The 17,612-nt window shown below is 44.1% G+C and overlaps 1 protein-coding gene across 8 annotated transcripts in view; it reads left to right on the top strand.

The window, feature by feature from the left end:
• The window catches only part of Tnrc6a (trinucleotide repeat containing 6A), a 170,611-nt gene extending 156,742 nt beyond the window's left edge, over window positions 1-13,869 (top strand). For 4 of the 8 annotated variants that reach the window (XM_026778198.1, XM_026778202.1, XM_005371516.2 and 1 more), the window contains 14 exons: window positions 236-378; window positions 855-1,001; window positions 1,162-1,299; window positions 1,966-2,094; window positions 2,578-2,655; window positions 2,867-3,074; window positions 5,644-5,775; window positions 6,361-6,519; window positions 6,982-7,122; window positions 8,380-8,487; window positions 9,626-9,847; window positions 10,940-11,010; window positions 11,514-11,653; window positions 12,057-12,432. In XM_026778198.1, the coding sequence (XP_026633999.1) occupies window positions 236-378; window positions 855-1,001; window positions 1,162-1,299; window positions 1,966-2,094; window positions 2,578-2,655; window positions 2,867-3,074; window positions 5,644-5,775; window positions 6,361-6,519; window positions 6,982-7,122; window positions 8,380-8,487; window positions 9,626-9,847; window positions 10,940-11,010; window positions 11,514-11,653; window positions 12,057-12,432 (2,192 nt within the window). Of the gene's footprint in view, window positions 1-235; window positions 379-854; window positions 1,002-1,161; window positions 1,300-1,965; window positions 2,095-2,577; window positions 2,656-2,866; window positions 3,075-5,643; window positions 5,776-6,360; window positions 6,520-6,981; window positions 7,123-8,379; window positions 8,488-9,625; window positions 9,848-10,939; window positions 11,011-11,513; window positions 11,654-12,056 lie in introns of all 8 variants that reach the window. The other 4 variants (XM_026778196.1, XM_026778197.1, XM_026778200.1 and 1 more) reach the window with 2 other exon arrangements.
• The last annotated feature ends 3,743 nt before the right edge of the window (window positions 13,870-17,612 follow it).

Consider the following 17,612-nt stretch of genomic DNA (forward strand, 5'->3'; position numbering starts at 1 on the left):
CTTGTAGACCAGGCTGGCCTCGAACTCACAGAGATCTGCCTGCCTCTGCCTCCCGAGTGCTGGGATTAAAGACGTGTGCCATCACCACCTGGCCTAGAAATGTAGTTTTTAACATGTGTTTATTGAAGCAGAAATTGTTTCATTTTGGAAATTGAGCATTTTGCTTTCTACGTAAATTTTTCTAAATGAAACAAATTGATTCTCTTCCTGCTGATAATAGTTTATTGCATTTTAGGAATGTTACAAGACAAGCGAATGGAGATAGATAAACATAGCCTAAATATTGGTGATTACAATCGAACGGTCGGGAAAGGTCCTGGCTCTCGGCCTCAGATTTCCAAAGAGTCTTCCATGGAGCGCAATCCTTATTTTGATAAGGTACGATTTTCCTTCTTTCCTTCCTTCCTTCCTTCCTTCCTTCCTTCCTTCCTTCCTTCCTTCCTTCCTTCCTTTTTCTTTATTTCTTTCCTTCTTTCCCTCTTTCCTTTTTAAAGTTTCCAAGACTAATCAGCCATACCTTTAATAGCATGATATTTTAGGAAAAAAATGTATATAATATAAAATAAATATAAGCAAGTGCCTTTCCTATTAATGGGTTTTTGGTTTATAGTTTCATTTATATATATCAGTTTAGCATAGAGGTTATGTGTATATTTTCTTCTTAATCCCATGAAATATGTGTTTGGCTCTTTTTATGTGCTCTAGAATTAACACTAATTTGATCTCTTCTGTTTTCTGCCTGTTTCCTGTTGGTGCTGGAATGTCATGTGACTTCTCCTCTGTTCCTGCAATGATTTCTCCCTTCTACTTGTTTGCTTGGCTGGTGTTACACATCTTTCTGTCTGTCCAATCAGGATGGCATTGTAGCAGATGAATCCCAAAACATGCAGTTTATGTCCAGTCAAAGCATGAAGCTTCCCCCTTCAAATAGTGCACTACCTAACCAGGCCCTTGGCTCCATAGCAGGGCTGGGTACGCAAAACTTGAATTCTGTTAGACAGGTAAGTCCAGATGTGCATTGTAGGCTTTCTCTTGAATGATCTGTCTTAGTAGTAATGTCTCTCTTGTATATGTAGTTGCTGTGTTTAAACAGTAGTATCATATAGTAATGAGTGTCTTTCCCTGAAGAATCACTTTGTTATTCTGTTGGTTGTTTTCTAGAATGGCAATCCCAGTATGTTTGGTGTTGGAAACACAGCAGCACAACCCCGGGGCATGCAGCAGCCTCCAGCACAACCTCTCAGTTCATCTCAGCCTAATCTCCGTGCTCAAGTGCCTCCTCCATTACTCTCCCCTCAGGTAAACAAGCTCCTGTTCCTCTTCTCCTCTTTTCTGGGGAAGAACCTTGAATAAGTTTGTGTTTGGAGGCTGAAGTGATGGCTGCTCTTCTAGAGGACCCATTTTGATTCCTACCCACATGGCAGCTCCCAGCTGTCTGTAACACTATTCCTGGGGAATCTGATGTCGTCTTATGGCCTCTTTGGGCATCATCCATGCATAAGATTCACTGAATACATGCATGCAAAACATTTATACAAATGAATTAAAATTTATGTTTGAGATAACCAGTGGACATCATAATAATTACTGACATCTTGGGATACTGCAAGTACCATTTGGCTGTTGTTGCAAAAGTGTGAGAGAAGGATTAAAGAATGGTTATTTAAATCTAAAATGTACTACACTATTTTCTTTTTCTCTTTTTTTTCCTGTAAAACCTCTTTAGGAGGGCAACAGCAAAGTCAAATAGGATGGTTAGGATTTATCTTCGTCATTTTGACCTACTCTAAAAGAGTGTGTGTGGAATTGTTTCTTAGTTAAGAAAAATACACTTTGAGTGACTGTCACATCTCATAAAGGAGCTCACTACTTTTAACTGCCTAATTGATAATTAAATTGCACAGTATGCTTAGCTAGTCTGAGATATTGCAGCAACATTACTAACTTAACCATTGTGATCTCAAGGTTCCAGTTTCATTGCTGAAGTATGCACCAAACAACGGTGGCCTGAACCCGCTATTTGGCCCTCAACAGGTAGCCATGCTGAACCAGCTATCCCAACTAAACCAGCTCTCTCAGATCTCCCAGTTACAGGTAAGAATTATCTGCTTGGTATGCAGCGGGAGTTCTGCAGCAGGCACTGCAGTAAACAGAGGCATTGCGTCCATAGCCTGCATAGAGCTGACAGCCTGTCAGAAAAGATGAAGAGTGAGCCTGCGTGGAAGGAAGTTCAAGATGTTATTCAGGGGAGATCCAGCAAGGGAATATAGAATGGGAAGCATGATTAGGGGAAAAAAAAGCCTGTTAAAGTAAAGCTGGGGGGTGTTTCATTGGTAGAGGTTAACATGCAAAGCCCTTGGTTCTATCCATAGCATTGCAAAAGATAGATTGAACCAAAGACAGGGTTTTTGCAGAATTTCTGGAAACTAGATTGATATTCCAAGGAAGAAGTTTTTACTATGTGAGGCAGGACCTGGGTATGTAGTATAGTCCTATAGGTTCACTGACTGTAGTCACCCTTAAACATTCTAATCTGCAACAGCTCCACAGTGAGAACCCTTTTCCATCTTCTTTCAGCGATTGTTAGCGCAGCAGCAGAGGGTGCAGAATCAGAGAAGCGTGCCTTCTGCTAACCGACAGCAGCAAGACCAGCAGGTAGAAAAGCCCTCTCCACTGGTTAATGAAAGAATTTTATTAAAATTTAATGAAGTGTGCATTTTTAGTCTGCTGTTTGTCCAGAAGTTATAGTAACTATAGAACTTTGATTGGTGTCCTTCCTCCTGGAAGGAGGTGAGTTCATAAATAAAGAGTGTGTACTTGTGAAGATTCACGCTCACAATTTTACTGCCTATTTTGCTGTTTGAAGGGTCGACCTCTTAGTGTACAGCAGCAGATGATGCAACAGTCTCGTCAACTTGATCCAAGCCTGCTGGTGAAGCAGCAGACTCCGCCTTCTCAGCAGCCGCTCCATCAGCCAGCCATGAAGTCCTTCCTTGACAATGTCATGCCCCACACTACACCCGAGCTGCAGAAAGGGCCATCGCCAGTAAATGCTTTCAGCAACTTTCCTATAGGTGAGTTCCTGTTTCGCCACTACCCAGGTTACCTCCACTGCCTTTGCAGTGCTATTCTTCAGCACAGTGCTGGCCTTAAAGATGCTACTTATTGGGGAGTAACTTGTACCTTAGAGATGCTACTTATTGGGGAGATTAAGCTCATCTTCATGCTTCGGGGATGGAGTCTATGTGTTCACAAAAACCACAGTATTTTAGAAAGTTGTTCTAATGAGAAAAGGATAGACTAGAGGACACATTTGTTTTCAGATTCAGACTGGAATGTGCAAGGATAGAAAGTCTGACGACAGTGTTACTAGGAAGAGAAATGATAAGCAGGTGCTGCTTATGGGAGGTACTGGGAATAAGCCCATTAGGTTTGTATTGAATTAAGAAAATAGGTATGAGGAAGACTTGCCTCTTGTTTTCTCCTACATCACCAGTCTTTTATTCACTGAGGAAATTCAAGGCTTGCATGTTTTCTCTTCCCTGGGTTCCTATGTTTGGATTCTTGGTTAAGCATAGCTCATTAATTTTTTTTTTCTAATCCCTCTCCTGCCTGAACAGTAGTTTCATGTAAATGAGCCATATTGTTGTTACCCCAGCTCTTCTGAAGACCCTAATTCTCATCATATATTCTGGGCTGTACACAGCAGCTGGAGTCTGTGTTGTTCCTGCTGGTATTTCTCTCTGACTGGGAGGTTTCTAATTTGGTTCTTCTGATGTTATGTAATAGACTCTGTGCTAGGGCAAGAGTCCTTGGGATTGTTAGCTGAAACAGTCCCCATGTCAGTTACCACTGCTAAATACTTTAGAAGGTGCTAAAGGTGAAGGGAAGTGGTTCCACTTGACAGATACAGAACTGTGGAGAGCAAGTTGCAATGTTTCATCTCCAGGTGGCCTTTCCATTCTGCTTCACCTACATAGATACTACACTATAGCCTGTGAGCAAAATTTGGCCACTGTCCAGTTTCACGAGGTTGTATTGGAACAGAACTATGTTACTTCTTTAACATAATGTCTGTGGCTGCTTTTGCATAGTAACATAACAAAGGCTATATAGCCCATATATTCTCCAAGCTATCTTTTGAAACTTTATGCAGAGTATTTGAAAATTCTTGGTCTAATAGACGGGTCTAAGAGCAAAAGTTTGTTTTCCACAAAAAATGGAATGTAGTGTTGAGTGGTGGGCTGCGTTCCCGCCCGGCTACTGCATGGCTAGCTTTATACCCGAAATAACAACACACAAATTGTATTCTTTTAAACACTGCTTGGCCCATTATTTCTAACCTCTTACTGGCTAACTCTCATATCTTGATTAACCCATTTCTAATAATCTGTAGCACCACAAGGTGGTGGCTTACTGGGAGAGATTCAGCATGTCTGACCTGGTGGCTGGATCCATGGCATCTAACTTACTTCCCTTGTTCCCAGCATTCTGTTCTGTTTACTCCACCCACCTGTGTTCTGATTTATCAGGCCAAGCAGTTTCTTTATTAATTAACCAATGAAAGCAACAGATCTACCTAATTTTCTGTCCTATCAGGGCCAAGCAGTTTCTTTATTAATTAACCAATGAAAGCAACAGATAGATAGATGACCCTCCTCCATCAATGGAATTGGGAATAATTGAAAGAATTTATACTACAGTCCTAATACTGTATTTTAAGACCATTGAATTTCAAACTTGAAAATAAGAACTACTTGGGACAGTGTTTAGACTTTTGTTTCATGACAAACATTTGAAGTGATTCTAGTGCTCATAGTACCTACATCACACTTTCAAAAACGCTGGCTTTCTATCAGTTTTCTGACTATAGTTTATAAAGCAGAATTATCTGTCCTTGGGGCTGGAGAGATGGCTCAGCAGTTAAGAGCACTGCCTGCTCTTCCACAGGTCCTGAGTTCAATTCCCAGCAACCACATGGTGACTTGCAACCATCTGTAATGAGATCTGGTGCCCTCTTCTGGCCTGCAGGCATACAGACAGACAGAATACTGAGAATACTGTACACATAATAAATAAATAAATCTTAAAAAAAAAAAAAAGAATTATCTGTCCTTAGACCAAGAGCTTATCTGAGGAGATCATGCTCTATCAGCAAAGACTCAAATAAATTGTGCCTAACAGATATGGGAATCTTTCTCTCAGGTGCCATTGTTGGAGTTAGGACAAATAGCATCTTTTGGCTAGTCAGCCATCTGTAAAGTAATGAACTTGAAATCAAGAACTGACAATTGAGAGTGATCATACATTATACATGACAGTCTGGGAAAATAGAGTACAATTACAAACTGTATATAGTCCTCTTAAAACTTTTTTCTCCTATTCTGTGAAGTTTTTAAATGATAAAGCTTGTATGGATGAATAGTTTTACACATGTACAGCCCTTGTGATTTGAAAGCACAGTACTGTGTAATATTAGAGGACCTACTGAGCCACACGCCTGTGATTGGACTGCATATGTGTGTTTGCTGAAGGACATTAGGCAGCATTGAAAACAGTTCCTGTGTATAATTTTTAGAAAGTAGAAATTTGATTGTGGAAGTAAAATGTCCTGTTTTATAATTTTTAAATTTTATTTTAAAGGCTTGAACTCAAACTTGAATGTAAATATGGATATGAACAGTATTAAAGAACCACAGTCAAGACTAAGGAAGTGGACTACAGTGGACAGCATTTCTGTGAACACATCTTTGGATCAAAACTCCAGCAAACATGGTATCAATTATAGTCTTTGACTTCTCTTGGGGAAAAAAAAATGTGGGGTGGGTATGGAGGTAAGATTGCTTAGTGGTTGAGTGTGTTTGTTACCAGGTCGTACAACCCGAGTTCAGATCTAGAACCACATGATAGAAGAGAGCCAACTCCGACCCACTTGTCCTCTGAACTTACATACGTATACAATAAACTAAATAAATAATAAACCCGGGTAACACGAAATTTTGACCTTTATCTCTTTTGTGTTTATGTATTCCAGCACAAAGTTAGTAGAGATAGAGACCTAGCACTTGGGAGAAAGATTTTGTCTTCATCAGAATGAAGTATAAGCAGAGGGGCACAGAGAAAGGAAAGAACAGGAAATATCCTGGAGCCACTATGGTTTTCCACCCACTCTTCAATGTGGTGTGGTGTGCTGTCTGTCACAGAGCACTGAGTGCTTCTTTTTTCTTGCATCTTTACATAATAAAATGGGCAGTCTGGTGCTTACATCCCTAATGAGAAGCTTTACTCCATTTGCAAAACTAAGAAGTGACTATGCCAGTGTGGCTTGCTTACATTTCGTCTTCATGGTTTTCTTTGTAGGTGCTATTTCAAGTGGTTTTAGGCTGGAAGAATCTCCATTTGTTCCCTATGACTTTATGAATAGCAGTACTTCACCAGCCAGTCCTCCAGGTTCAATAGGAGATGGCTGGCCACGTGCCAAATCGCCTAATGGCTCTAGCAGTGTTAACTGGCCACCAGGTAAGATGCTCATAGTGCCTCTGTGTTGTCTGCTTTCACCAGTGGTTTGATCTGGTTTTATGATCAGAAGTGCAGCCCTGACACAGTGAAAGGGCAAACATTGTCTGCATGCTCCGGTTCCTCTGCTCCAAGTAGTGATCATGGCATGGTTCACTGACCTGAGTGGAAGTCTCAGAGAGTCCCCTAGTGGGTGGTTGCTCTCTGGCTCTGTCAGAGGATTCGCTTGACACTGAGGCTCACTGGAAGTGCATCTCTGGCCTGCCTAAGTTTCTGCAGTGGTATAAAGATAGAAATTTAGAGAAATTATTTCATTTGTATAAATAAGCAAGTTTATATAAGGGTATATATAATCCTGTTACCAGCCTGGCCTTTTAGGAGGCATTGTTACATAGGTTTTAGGAATGATTGGATATTTAGTTTGTATTTTAAAGCCATGCACTAAATTTGAATTTCCGTTTGCAGAATTTCGCCCTGGTGAACCATGGAAAGGTTATCCAAACATTGACCCTGAAACTGACCCTTACGTCACTCCTGGCAGTGTCATAAACAGTCTTTCGATTAATACTGTGCGGGAAGTTGATCACCTCAGGGACAGGAACAGTGGTACGTAGGGCCTGAGTTGTGCAACAGTATGGGATAAGAACGTCTCCAGGTGGCTGGTGGGAACAGGATTCCCTCATTCCTCACATCCACGGGAACTGGGACATAGAAAAGCAATTAACTGTGGCCACTTTTAAGATGCTGAGGATTTGTGGCTTGAGTAAGTAAACACCAAGGACATGCAAACATTTACTTTCTGATAACGCTGTCAGCAACTGCCAGATGGACAGTTCACTTATAGTCAACAGTGTTGACATGCTTTCCTCGGGAGAAACAGCCTGGGCTCTCAAGGCTTCAAACACTGAAACTCATGCATTTTCTAAAGGGCTGTCAGGTGAAATTACCCTGTAACTATCGTGGGGCTGTTTTCTACCTTAGGCATATGTGAATATTTTGTCTGTTATTTTGCACTAGAAGAAAAATTAATGAAATGAGTTAGTGAAACACTAAAATAACTGAAAACTTGTAGTATAATTTACAAAGGAAATTCAAAAGTGTCAACTGTTTATATTAATATGAACTTATTAAGATAGCAAGTGTTTGCCACATCATAGTGCTAATTGAAGAGTCTTATCATTCTGAAATGGCTGAATCTACCCAATAGCTGTGTTAGAGTTAGGGAGACCCAAGACAGCAGAAGATAGTGATGCACAAGGCACTAAAGGGAGTTAGAAAAGAGTTGTTTGCTTATAGAAACTGCTTCTTTGAGAGTAGAATGTTCTGAAAGTTGAAAGATGATATTAAAGGAAGAACCACCACTAAAAGTTTAGAGCTGAAGGGCCCATGTATCTAAATGATGTGTAGAATAGACTCTATGGGAGGCTAGTCGGGACTGTCTTAGTGACCAGGTGACAGTCAAGTCTAGAGCTAAACTAGAGGAAAAGACTACAGAGCTCAGATATGGAGAAGGCAGAAGCCCTGGATCTTGGGTAGTGTGTGACAGGGTACTTGGGTGGCCTGACTTGCCAGTAGAAAGTTGTCATTCAGAGTCTCAGGCTAGGAGCAGCAAGAACAGCCTCTTCAGTGCCCAGTGCTTGAAGGAGAGCCTGGGTCTCCTAGTCGTTGCTCTATTCTTGGGGAGCAAGAAGGAAATGCCTATTTTGAGCCAGGGCAGAAACAATCAGCAGGAAGGAAGCTGCTGTCTTGGTTCCCATCTTTAATCTTTAGTCTTGTTGGCGTCTATCTTGAGGCATGCTGTGACCCTGCAACTTCTCAAACACTATGCCCTGCTCTGGGAGCTAATTGGACTCTCTTCTGCAGGGTCATCCTCATCCTTGAACACCACGCTGCCTTCAACTAGTGCCTGGTCATCCATTCGTGCCTCCAACTACAATGTTCCCCTCAGCAGTACAGCACAAAGCACTTCAGGTGGGCCCTCTCAGGAACAGCCTGGTGGTTATTTTTCCTCTTGTCTTCTCAGGTAGTTGGGGAATGTTTGTGATCCTAGGGAGGTGTTGCAAGCATTGTTTCTCCCCTTTTAAACTTGAAGTTCAGCGGTCGTGTAAAACAATTCACCTCTACCACACATCTAAGCCTCCTCAGCCCTGTGATAAAGTACAGTTTAATCCCGAGCATACTGAAAGCCATCTGCATTCGTTTATTTAATTCTCAATCCTTCGCAGACTGATAGCTGTACAAAATGCAGGAAACAGGAATTTGTAGGCACTGCCAGAATGAGTGTGCCCTGGAGAACTAGGCCCCTGCAGGGAGCTAGGTGGCTGTAGTCCTGGGTTTTCACTATGAATCTGCTGTTGCTCGGGTAAACTGTGATATGGCCAGACTTCCTTCAGCCACACATGGAAGAGCCATGACCTAGTGGCCATACACTTCGTAATAACTCAGGTCTGAATGCTCAACAGTTGTTGAAGGGTTTCCCCTCCCTCCTCTCCCCAGTCTTTCAGTGTTGTTTATGGCACCGTTATCTCTCAGCTCCATTACTGCGCACCCACAGCTTTAGCTCTGCTCTGAGCCAGCAAGAATAGGTCGCATCCTAAGCTAGAAAGGGCCTACATTTGCACCGTAGCTGGACAGATCATTTGCCTTTCTGAGGACACTGAGAAAGAGCCTTGCAGCCAGTGAGCATTTCCCACACCACTTTCCTGAATCGGGTGACTGCTGTAGCTCTTCTCCCAGGAGTAGATGATGAGCTAAAAATGTTATCTGCTGACCTTGCATCTACTGAGTAGCCCGGTTGGCCTGGGAGGCTGCAGATGTGAACTCTCAGTCGTCTCTTGTGATCTCAGAGAGCAGCTCTATGTTTGCATAGTCTCTAGACAGTAGCAGATGAAGGTCCTGAGGAAGGAATTGCTGTTTGGGGGCTGTTTTTCTCCTTTAGGCCTTTAGTTGCGTTTAGGGTTTTTTGATAGTTTCTGTTTGTTTGACACACTTTTCATGGGATAGTGGATATTATTGTATAAATTCTCTCTTTTTCTAACATTATCCCACCTTCTTCAGTTTTTTTTTTTTTTTTTTAATTTTCTTTTTTCCTCCTTTCTCCTTTGAATAGCCAGAAATAGTGATTCCAAATTGACATGGTCTCCTGGTTCAGTTACAAACACCTCTCTGGCTCATGAGCTGTGGAAAGTCCCTTTGCCACCTAAAAACATCACTGCTCCGTCCCGCCCACCTCCGGGGCTGACTGGTCAGAAGCCACCCTTGTCTACGTGGGATAATTCCCCCCTTCGTGTAGGTGGAGGATGGGGAAATTCTGATGCCAGATATACCCCAGGTAGGACATAGCTGCTATGGTGGTTGATGACAAGCTGATTTCTGTCAGCTGGGAGGCCGCACCCTGGGAAGGTGGGATGAGCTTGAATAGGCTTTGTAGTTCATTGCCACGTTTTGCAATTTTCTTGAGGAGTCTTGACTAGTTTCCTTCAGAATGTTTACCCAAACTTGGTGATACATGCCTGAAATCTTAGCACAAGGGGAGTGAGGGCAGGAACATTAAGTATAAGGAGGTTGGTATCATTTGTTCATGAGACCCTGTCTAAATAATAATGCTTACCTAATGTTGATGGTAATGCAATGGTCGATGGTAACGAGAGTGGGGAAGTAGCCTTTTTTCAGAAGTTCTTTGGGAAGGCATCTTAAGCGTCTGTTGGTTTCCTGCTCATGGCAGGCTTGCAGAGCAAGGCTGCTATATAGAACATGAATTGAAGAGGCTGTATGGAGGACAGCCCAACTGAGCCTTGGAGAGTGGGCTTGTTTGTGTAGTAGTTTGGCCTATCCCCAAAATGACCATGCAGTTTGCTGTTTAAGCAGACATTTGAGAGTGGAAGGGGGCGCTATTGATCTTTAAACTCAAGCACACATAGGTCAGATTATCCCAGGAGAACTACAGTGACGTGATTGTGAAATACCTGTAGGTAGTCATGGATGGTTCTTGATTGTGTTGAAAAGTTCTTCTGCTAGAGTGAAAGTGATTGCCATGGGGCCATGTAGGAAGGCTAGATGGGGTACCCACATGGTAACCAGACAAAATCAAAGACCGAACAGTTCAGTCCCCCTAAAGCTTCCTATCTTAGGGTACGTGCAGGGACACTTCCCTGAGGCCTGCCTCTAGGAGCAAATTTGGTAGAAACGATGCCAGAGAGGTAGAAAAGCATTGTGGCTTATCTGCCTCACAGAAAGAGCCACCTGAAGTAGTGATCAATGCCCGATCCAGACTAGAGTGAGCTGACATCCCATGCCTGTTTGTTACACTAAGGAGTAGGCAAAGGAGATGGGAGCCCTGATGACTGGAACTGTCATTTGCTTGGGCTGTGTCTGTCCTAAATAGTCACAGTGGTAGAGTGCTGACTTCCTTTCTCTTTGTTAGGTTCCAGCTGGGGTGAGAGCAGCTCAGGGAGAATAACGAATTGGCTTGTTTTGAAAAACCTCACACCTCAGGTAAGGAGGCACCTATCTGATATATGCGGTGGACGTGGGAGCATGGAAACACTCTGCTGTTCCAGAACAGGGCCTGTCAGTGGTCATCAAGGCTGGGCCAAGCATGATACTCAGTTGCCTTGGGTCTGATTCACTGGTTTTCATGCTGTTATGTTTAGACGAGCCACAAAAATGCAGGTGCCTCCATGTCACCCAATGCTGACTGAGTAGTGCTGGCCTGGTGGCCTGGGCTTTGCAGGCATGTTTGTGGGATTGTGCTGCACCTCCAAAAACCTTGGCTTGCCCTTCTATATATGAGCATTTTCTTAGCCCCTGGGCTACCCGCCCACCCACTCCCCTATAGGGCCTTCGGGTCCTGTTCTGGAGCAGCAGCATGGTGGCTTGTCACATAGCTCTAGGCCCAGTGGACATAAGAAAGGGGTGCTGAGCCTGGCATTAGAAGGACCGGGGCACCTCCTGAAGCTCTTTCAAAGAAGCTCCTAACCTCAGCCTGCTCTGTCTAGATTGATGGCTCAACTCTGCGCACCCTGTGCATGCAGCATGGTCCACTGATTACATTCCATCTGAACCTTCAACATGGAAATGCTCTGGTCCGTTACAGTTCAAAAGAAGAGGTAGTGAAGGCACAAAAGTCTCTGCACATGTAAGTTGCCTAGTCTCCTATTAGGGAAGGTCTGGGGAACTGTGAGTAGAAACCCAGCCCAGGATCCCTGTATAGACCTGGTCAGTGTGGGCCTGGAGAGACTAACGGGGGGGATCACTTGAACCCAGGAATTGGAGGCCAGTGCAGGAAATACAACAAGACTCTAGATAAAAAATGAAAATAAAATCTCAAGGAAGTGGAGAACTGCTTGTGTTGCCTGCAGTAGACAAATCATGGGGTCTAGACACCCCATGATTCTTTCTGGGATACACACTGTGGGTGTGGAGCAGGCCAGGCTCCTTCTGCTCCTTCTTGATTTTTTTCCCTCAGAGCAGGTACTGCTAGTTAAGCTTGTGAAGCCATGCAGTCAGAAGGTCTTCTCATCTTGTGCCCTCTCCTCTAGGTGTGTGCTGGGGAACACTACTATTCTCGCTGAGTTTGCCAGTGAAGAGGAGATCAGTCGCTTCTTTGCACAAAGTCAGTCTCTGACCCCTTCTCCTGGCTGGCAGTCTCTCGGGTCCAGCCAGAGCCGGCTGGGCTCCCTCGACTGTTCCCACTCATTCTCCAGCCGGACCGATCTCAATCACTGGAATGGTGCTGGGCTGTCGGGAACTAACTGTGGAGACCTTCACGGCACTTCCCTCTGGGGGACCCCACATTATTCCACAAGCCTGTGGGGTCCCCCAAGCAGCAGCGACCCCCGGGGAATTAGCAGCCCATCCCCCATTAATGCTTTTCTTTCTGTTGACCACCTGGGTGGGGGTGGAGAGTCCATGTAACCGCATAGGTGTAGATGCAAACTGTGACCTCAAGAAGAGAAGGAAAGGAGCACTAAGTTGGGCTCGCCGCCTGCAGCCAGGGCCACCTGTGGGAACAGCTATTTTCTGCACATTTTCCACTTTGTTTTCCCCAGAACATATCAGTTTGAATACTTGAATCATGCAGGCCAATATTATAATGTGAAAGGGTATCTATCTATTTACACTCCCAAATAGCGCCATACAGCTAACCGTGTGGAATTGAGCTCACTTGTGGATTCATCATGTTTAGCCTTCAGATTCCTTCTTTCCTTCATTTCCACCCCCACCCCCACCTTTTATTTTTATTTGTTTTGTTTTGTTTTTTTTTTTTTTTTGCAAACATTTTTGGGCTGATGTATGAGCTTTTACCTTTGCACTGAGTGATGTTCTCTCCGTCTAATCGGCAATGTGGGGGGGCAGCTGTTCCAGTGTAAATGTTTACTCAAGGATGTTCTTAAAGGCGAGCGCTCTCTACTCTGCCTCATGTTGCCTACCTTATTGTGGTATCGTGGAGTTTAGAAGATCAAGTTAAGATACTGACGTAGGATTCTTAAAGTATTGCACCAGTTTTTTCATGTCGTAAAACTAAAGAATTTTCGCTCTACAGTTTGAGAAACTGTGGCCACCGCTGTGACCTGCAGCCCGCCTGCTGCCCAGGACGGGCCCTGCACTTTGAACAGGCTTTCCATGTTGTTTTGAAGGTTCCCACGGTGAACCTTCTTGTTTACAGATTTTTTGTTTGTTTTTTGAGAAAAAAAATGTTTACTCTTCCATCATTTAAAAAAAATTTAAAAGACAAAAAAAAGAGGAGGGTGGTTTAAAAGACGCTTTCTATCTCTGGGAAAAAGAGCAGCATTTGGCCATGTTCTTCTGTTTTCTATCCCTATCCTAAATCAAAGAGCATGGTTCTCAGGAAACCAGTTCCCCGTCAAAAAAATCTTGTAGTTTCTTATAGGAAAAAAGAAAACCCTGACTTTTAGCACTGATATTACGTATTGCTCTGTTCAAGAATTTTCTCTGCCAAAAAAAAGAAAAAAAGAAAAAAAAAAGAAAAAGAAAAAAAACCGCTTTGAGCTGGAGTTGCCGTCTGCTTTCAGATGCTGTCCTTTATTAGTGAGTGATGATGGTTTGCTGATAATCGCTAGGTGACTTTTTGTAACCCCATCAGTGGCTCTCCTGTCCCTGCTCTCTTGTGACCGTGTTCATGTTTAACTGTTGTACCTTAAAGCCGAGATCAGTAACTATGCATACTGTAACCAAGACATTGGGCTTACAGAGTTGTTTGTTGTATAAAAAAAATTTTAAATGTTGTTGCAAACTAACGAGTTACAGACCATTTTAAAATTTCTTTCCTCCCCAGCTCCTGTTTTTTTGCCCACAAATGGTATTATAATGCTTGCTTAGTCAAAGAAGAGAGACTAAACAAGGGTAAACTTTTAACAGTACAGAATATGCCATCATTTCATTGCCTTGATTCTAACTGTTTGTGTCCTAAGATGCAAAAGAGGTCAGTGGCTTTTAACTGTTTACAAATAGGATGTGATTGTAGATGTACAGTTTGGTTGTGTTGAATTATGAGATCTTCAGATAATAAACCATGACTTTTTTGGCTGCTCAACATTAATTGTCTCTTTTTTGTGAATTTATTTGTAGGCTTTTTATAATGAAAGTTACAAAGTCGCTGCACATGAGGCTCTTCTCATAGAGCAGCAGATTAAAAAATCTAAGCAAATATTTGAACATTTTACCTGAACTTCTCCACAATCACCCTGAGATAATGTGAGAACAGTGGAAGCTGTAGCTTGCTCCCTCCTCCCCCGAGCATCTTTGGGATCTTGTTGCTCTTCTGTGGCTTCACCTTCCCCACCATCTGTGCCCATCTCAAGCCTCAGCGGGACCATTCGGAACATGAAGCTTAGTGACTTGACAGCACCCTAGTGTTAACCTCTCATACCTCTCACACAGTGGGGATGCCTCCGCCGTGCCCCTTGCTCCCTGCTGCAGGAGCCCAGGGCAGAACTGTGTCTGTATTCCAGTGTATGACTTCAAATCCCGCTCCAGCTTGCCAGCTGTACGCTATTGTCGGACACCGTAGCCTAAGCAGATGTTCAGTGATTCATTCGGTGTGTATTGACTTCCATGCTGGTTTTTCCAAAACCAAAGGTAGCTTTGAAAAACCATGTGTGGAGATGTTCAGAACATTAAGCCGAGTGACCTTTTGGGGCTTTGAGTAGTATATAACTGACTTCATAACTTCGTTAATTGTATTGTTAAAAGTGTTTGGGAGTTTTTTGCGCTTGTTATGTGGAAATAAAGTGTTTGGTTTTAAAAAAAAAATTCAGTGGTTTTGATATTTACCTCATTTTTTTTTTACCTCATTCTTAATAACTTCTCTATTCTCTTGTCATTCTTGAGTCATTCTGAATCCCTCCCCTTTACCAGTACCTCATTCTTGGCCATCGCTTCCCACTGACCCGGCTGACAGACCTCAAGTTCCCTGTGGCCTTTGGGAGTCAGCTTGGTGGAATGTGTTCCCATCCATCCAGTTGTGCTCTTAGTTCTAGGCCTGCCCTGAGCCGCCCTGCAGGCTGTATCCCAACGTGGCAGCCCTTCCTCAGACAAGGCTGTTTTCCCTCTGATTGTTGGCCCCCAGCAAAGCAGTCCCCTCCCACCTCTGCTTGCTACAGAACCAAAATTCATTGCTGATCATTGTGCAGATACAAGATCAGACCCCCAAGCATCCACTGAGCTCACCTGTAACCTTCCCTGTCATATATCATAGTGCTTGTTGACATTGGAAGGCAGCAATTGGGATGAGACCTTGGCAGGTCAGAGCACCTGTAAGCCTGGGGTTTGAAGATGGGGCTGTGCCTCTGATGACCAAGCAAGACTGGTGGCATTCAGCTGCCCACCCTCTACAAAGTTCCCCTCTGTTCTTGCTGATTGCTAGGCTTGTGATGCTACAAGGGTGTTTCTTAGAGCTAGAATCCTCCAAACAAACCTGAGAGACCCTGACCCGGACATGACTAGGGTTTGGGCCCCAGTGGGACCCTGGGTAGCATTTAGAAGGTTCAGCGGGAGGGAGAGTCGCTGTGTGTGTAAGACATTGTATACACATGCTCTTGCTCAGCCTTGCTCTTGCTCAGCCTTGAAGCATCTCTGGAGAGCCGTGCTTCTCAGAATGTACCACTTGCCAGCTCCCCCGACTTCTTAAGCTTTTATTTACTTACTGTGTGCGTGTGGTGCACACACCCAGGTTTTCACACATGCCAGAGGAAGTCATTGGATATGTTCCTCCATCCGCACCTCATCCTCTCGGGCACGTCTCTCCTTCATGGGCACTAGGCAACCGGCCTCAAGTCCTTGTGGGCTCACAGAGTGCACTTTCCCCACCCCAGCCTCAGTTAAGCTTTAATTTTAGGTCCAGCTGCATACAGATGTTGCATTCTGCTGCTGTTTTCATCTGAAAAATGCTGCTGTAAGTAGGTAGTTGCCTTGCTGTCTTTCAGAAAGCCCCCTAGGACACTGGACAAGGGTGCTGCCTCACTTTAAGAAGTTGACTGTAGCCAGGTGTGGTGGTGCACACCTTTAACCCCATTTGGGAGGCAGAGACGGGTAGATTTCTATGAGTGAGAAGAGCCAGGACTACATAGAGAAACCCTCTCAAAGGAAAAAAAAATGAAAAAACCTGACAGGTAAGGTTGCTGAGCCACTGACTGTCGCCTTTGAGCTTGCAGCCCTGCCCAAGCCTAGGATGCCTTGTTCTGGCTAGTGGAGCTGATCCGCAGATAGGAAAGCTGTGCTTAGGGGCACTGAAGGAGAACTTGACTTACAGCCCTACCCAGATGGCCCTGGATGGAACAGTCTGTAGCCAGGCATGCAGTGTGGGGGCCTCTGGGTTGTTTCCCCAAGTCATCCAGGTTTTTGGTTTGCTTTGGATTTTTTTTTTTTGGTTTTTTCGAGACAGGGTTTCTCTGTGGTTTTGGAGCCTGTCCTGGAACTAGCTCTTGTAGACCAGGCTGGTCTCGAACTCACAGAAATCTGCCTGCCTCTGCCTCCCAAGTGCTGGGATTAAAGGCGTGCGCCACCACCGCCTGGCTGCTTTGAATTTTTTTAAACGTACTACTTTATGTATGGGTGTTTTGCCTGTTTGTGTATTTTATTTGTGCATCATGTGCACACATGTCTGGTGCTTGTGGATGCTCCCTGGAACTGGAGTTAAACATGGTGTGAGATATTGTGTGGATGCTGGGGATTGAACCCAAGTCCTCTGCAGGAACAGCCAGTGCTCTTAACTGTTGAGCCATGGCTCCAATCCCAGTTGCCTAGATTTTAATGAGTTTGATTGTTTAAAAAACAAAAAACAAAACAAAACAAAAAAACGATGTCTTTGCAAAGGAAAGCTGGTGATACCTGACAGAAGATCCAGAAAAAAAACCCCTACACTACCACCTTTTAAGGGTTGGCCTCCAAGCAGGTACCTAGATGGCATGCCACAGCAGCCACACCTGGCCAAAGAGCACCTGAGAGCAAGACCGGCCAGGAGGGCCACCAGGGAACATAAAGGAAGTTGGCTGGGGAGGGACTGAGCCAGGACTCTTGGACAGGAGCCATGCTTCTCAGTCCTGCCTGCCTGTGAGGAGCGCCCGTGTGCTGGTCCCATGCCTCATTTCATAGGGCACAAGGTTTCAAAGCTTTCTTAGTTCTACAAGCCATCACGTAGGTTCTAGCGTTTTGTCTGCCGATTCCTGCAAGGTGTTTCCCCAGGCCCAGCCTTATTTCCCACATTACTGGCATGCCACCAGCAGCCCAGTTGTTGGTTGTTGGTTCTGTGCCAGATCCCAGAGGTAATAGAATGCTTGTGTCCTGAGTTGATACTGCAGTGTAAACAACGTAAACAATGTCACCTCAACCATGGGGACAACACACGTGCCTGTGAACGCCTGGATGAGGTCAGCAGACCAGCTGGGTGGGTGGCAACGTCTAGTTGTGACGTTAGACAGTGACAGATGTAATAACCTAGAGTCATTGAGATTCTTTATTCCAGTTGCATGTGGATCAACAAATATAAATAAAAATTTCAATTAAAAAATGTGAACTACAGCCGGGCGTTGGTGGCGCACGCCTTTAATCCCAGCACTCGGGAGGCAGAGGCAGGC

This window comes from Microtus ochrogaster, unplaced genomic scaffold, assembly GCF_000317375.1.
Source record: "Microtus ochrogaster isolate Prairie Vole_2 unplaced genomic scaffold, MicOch1.0 UNK111, whole genome shotgun sequence".
Classification (NCBI taxonomy): Eukaryota; Metazoa; Chordata; class Mammalia; order Rodentia; family Cricetidae; genus Microtus; species Microtus ochrogaster.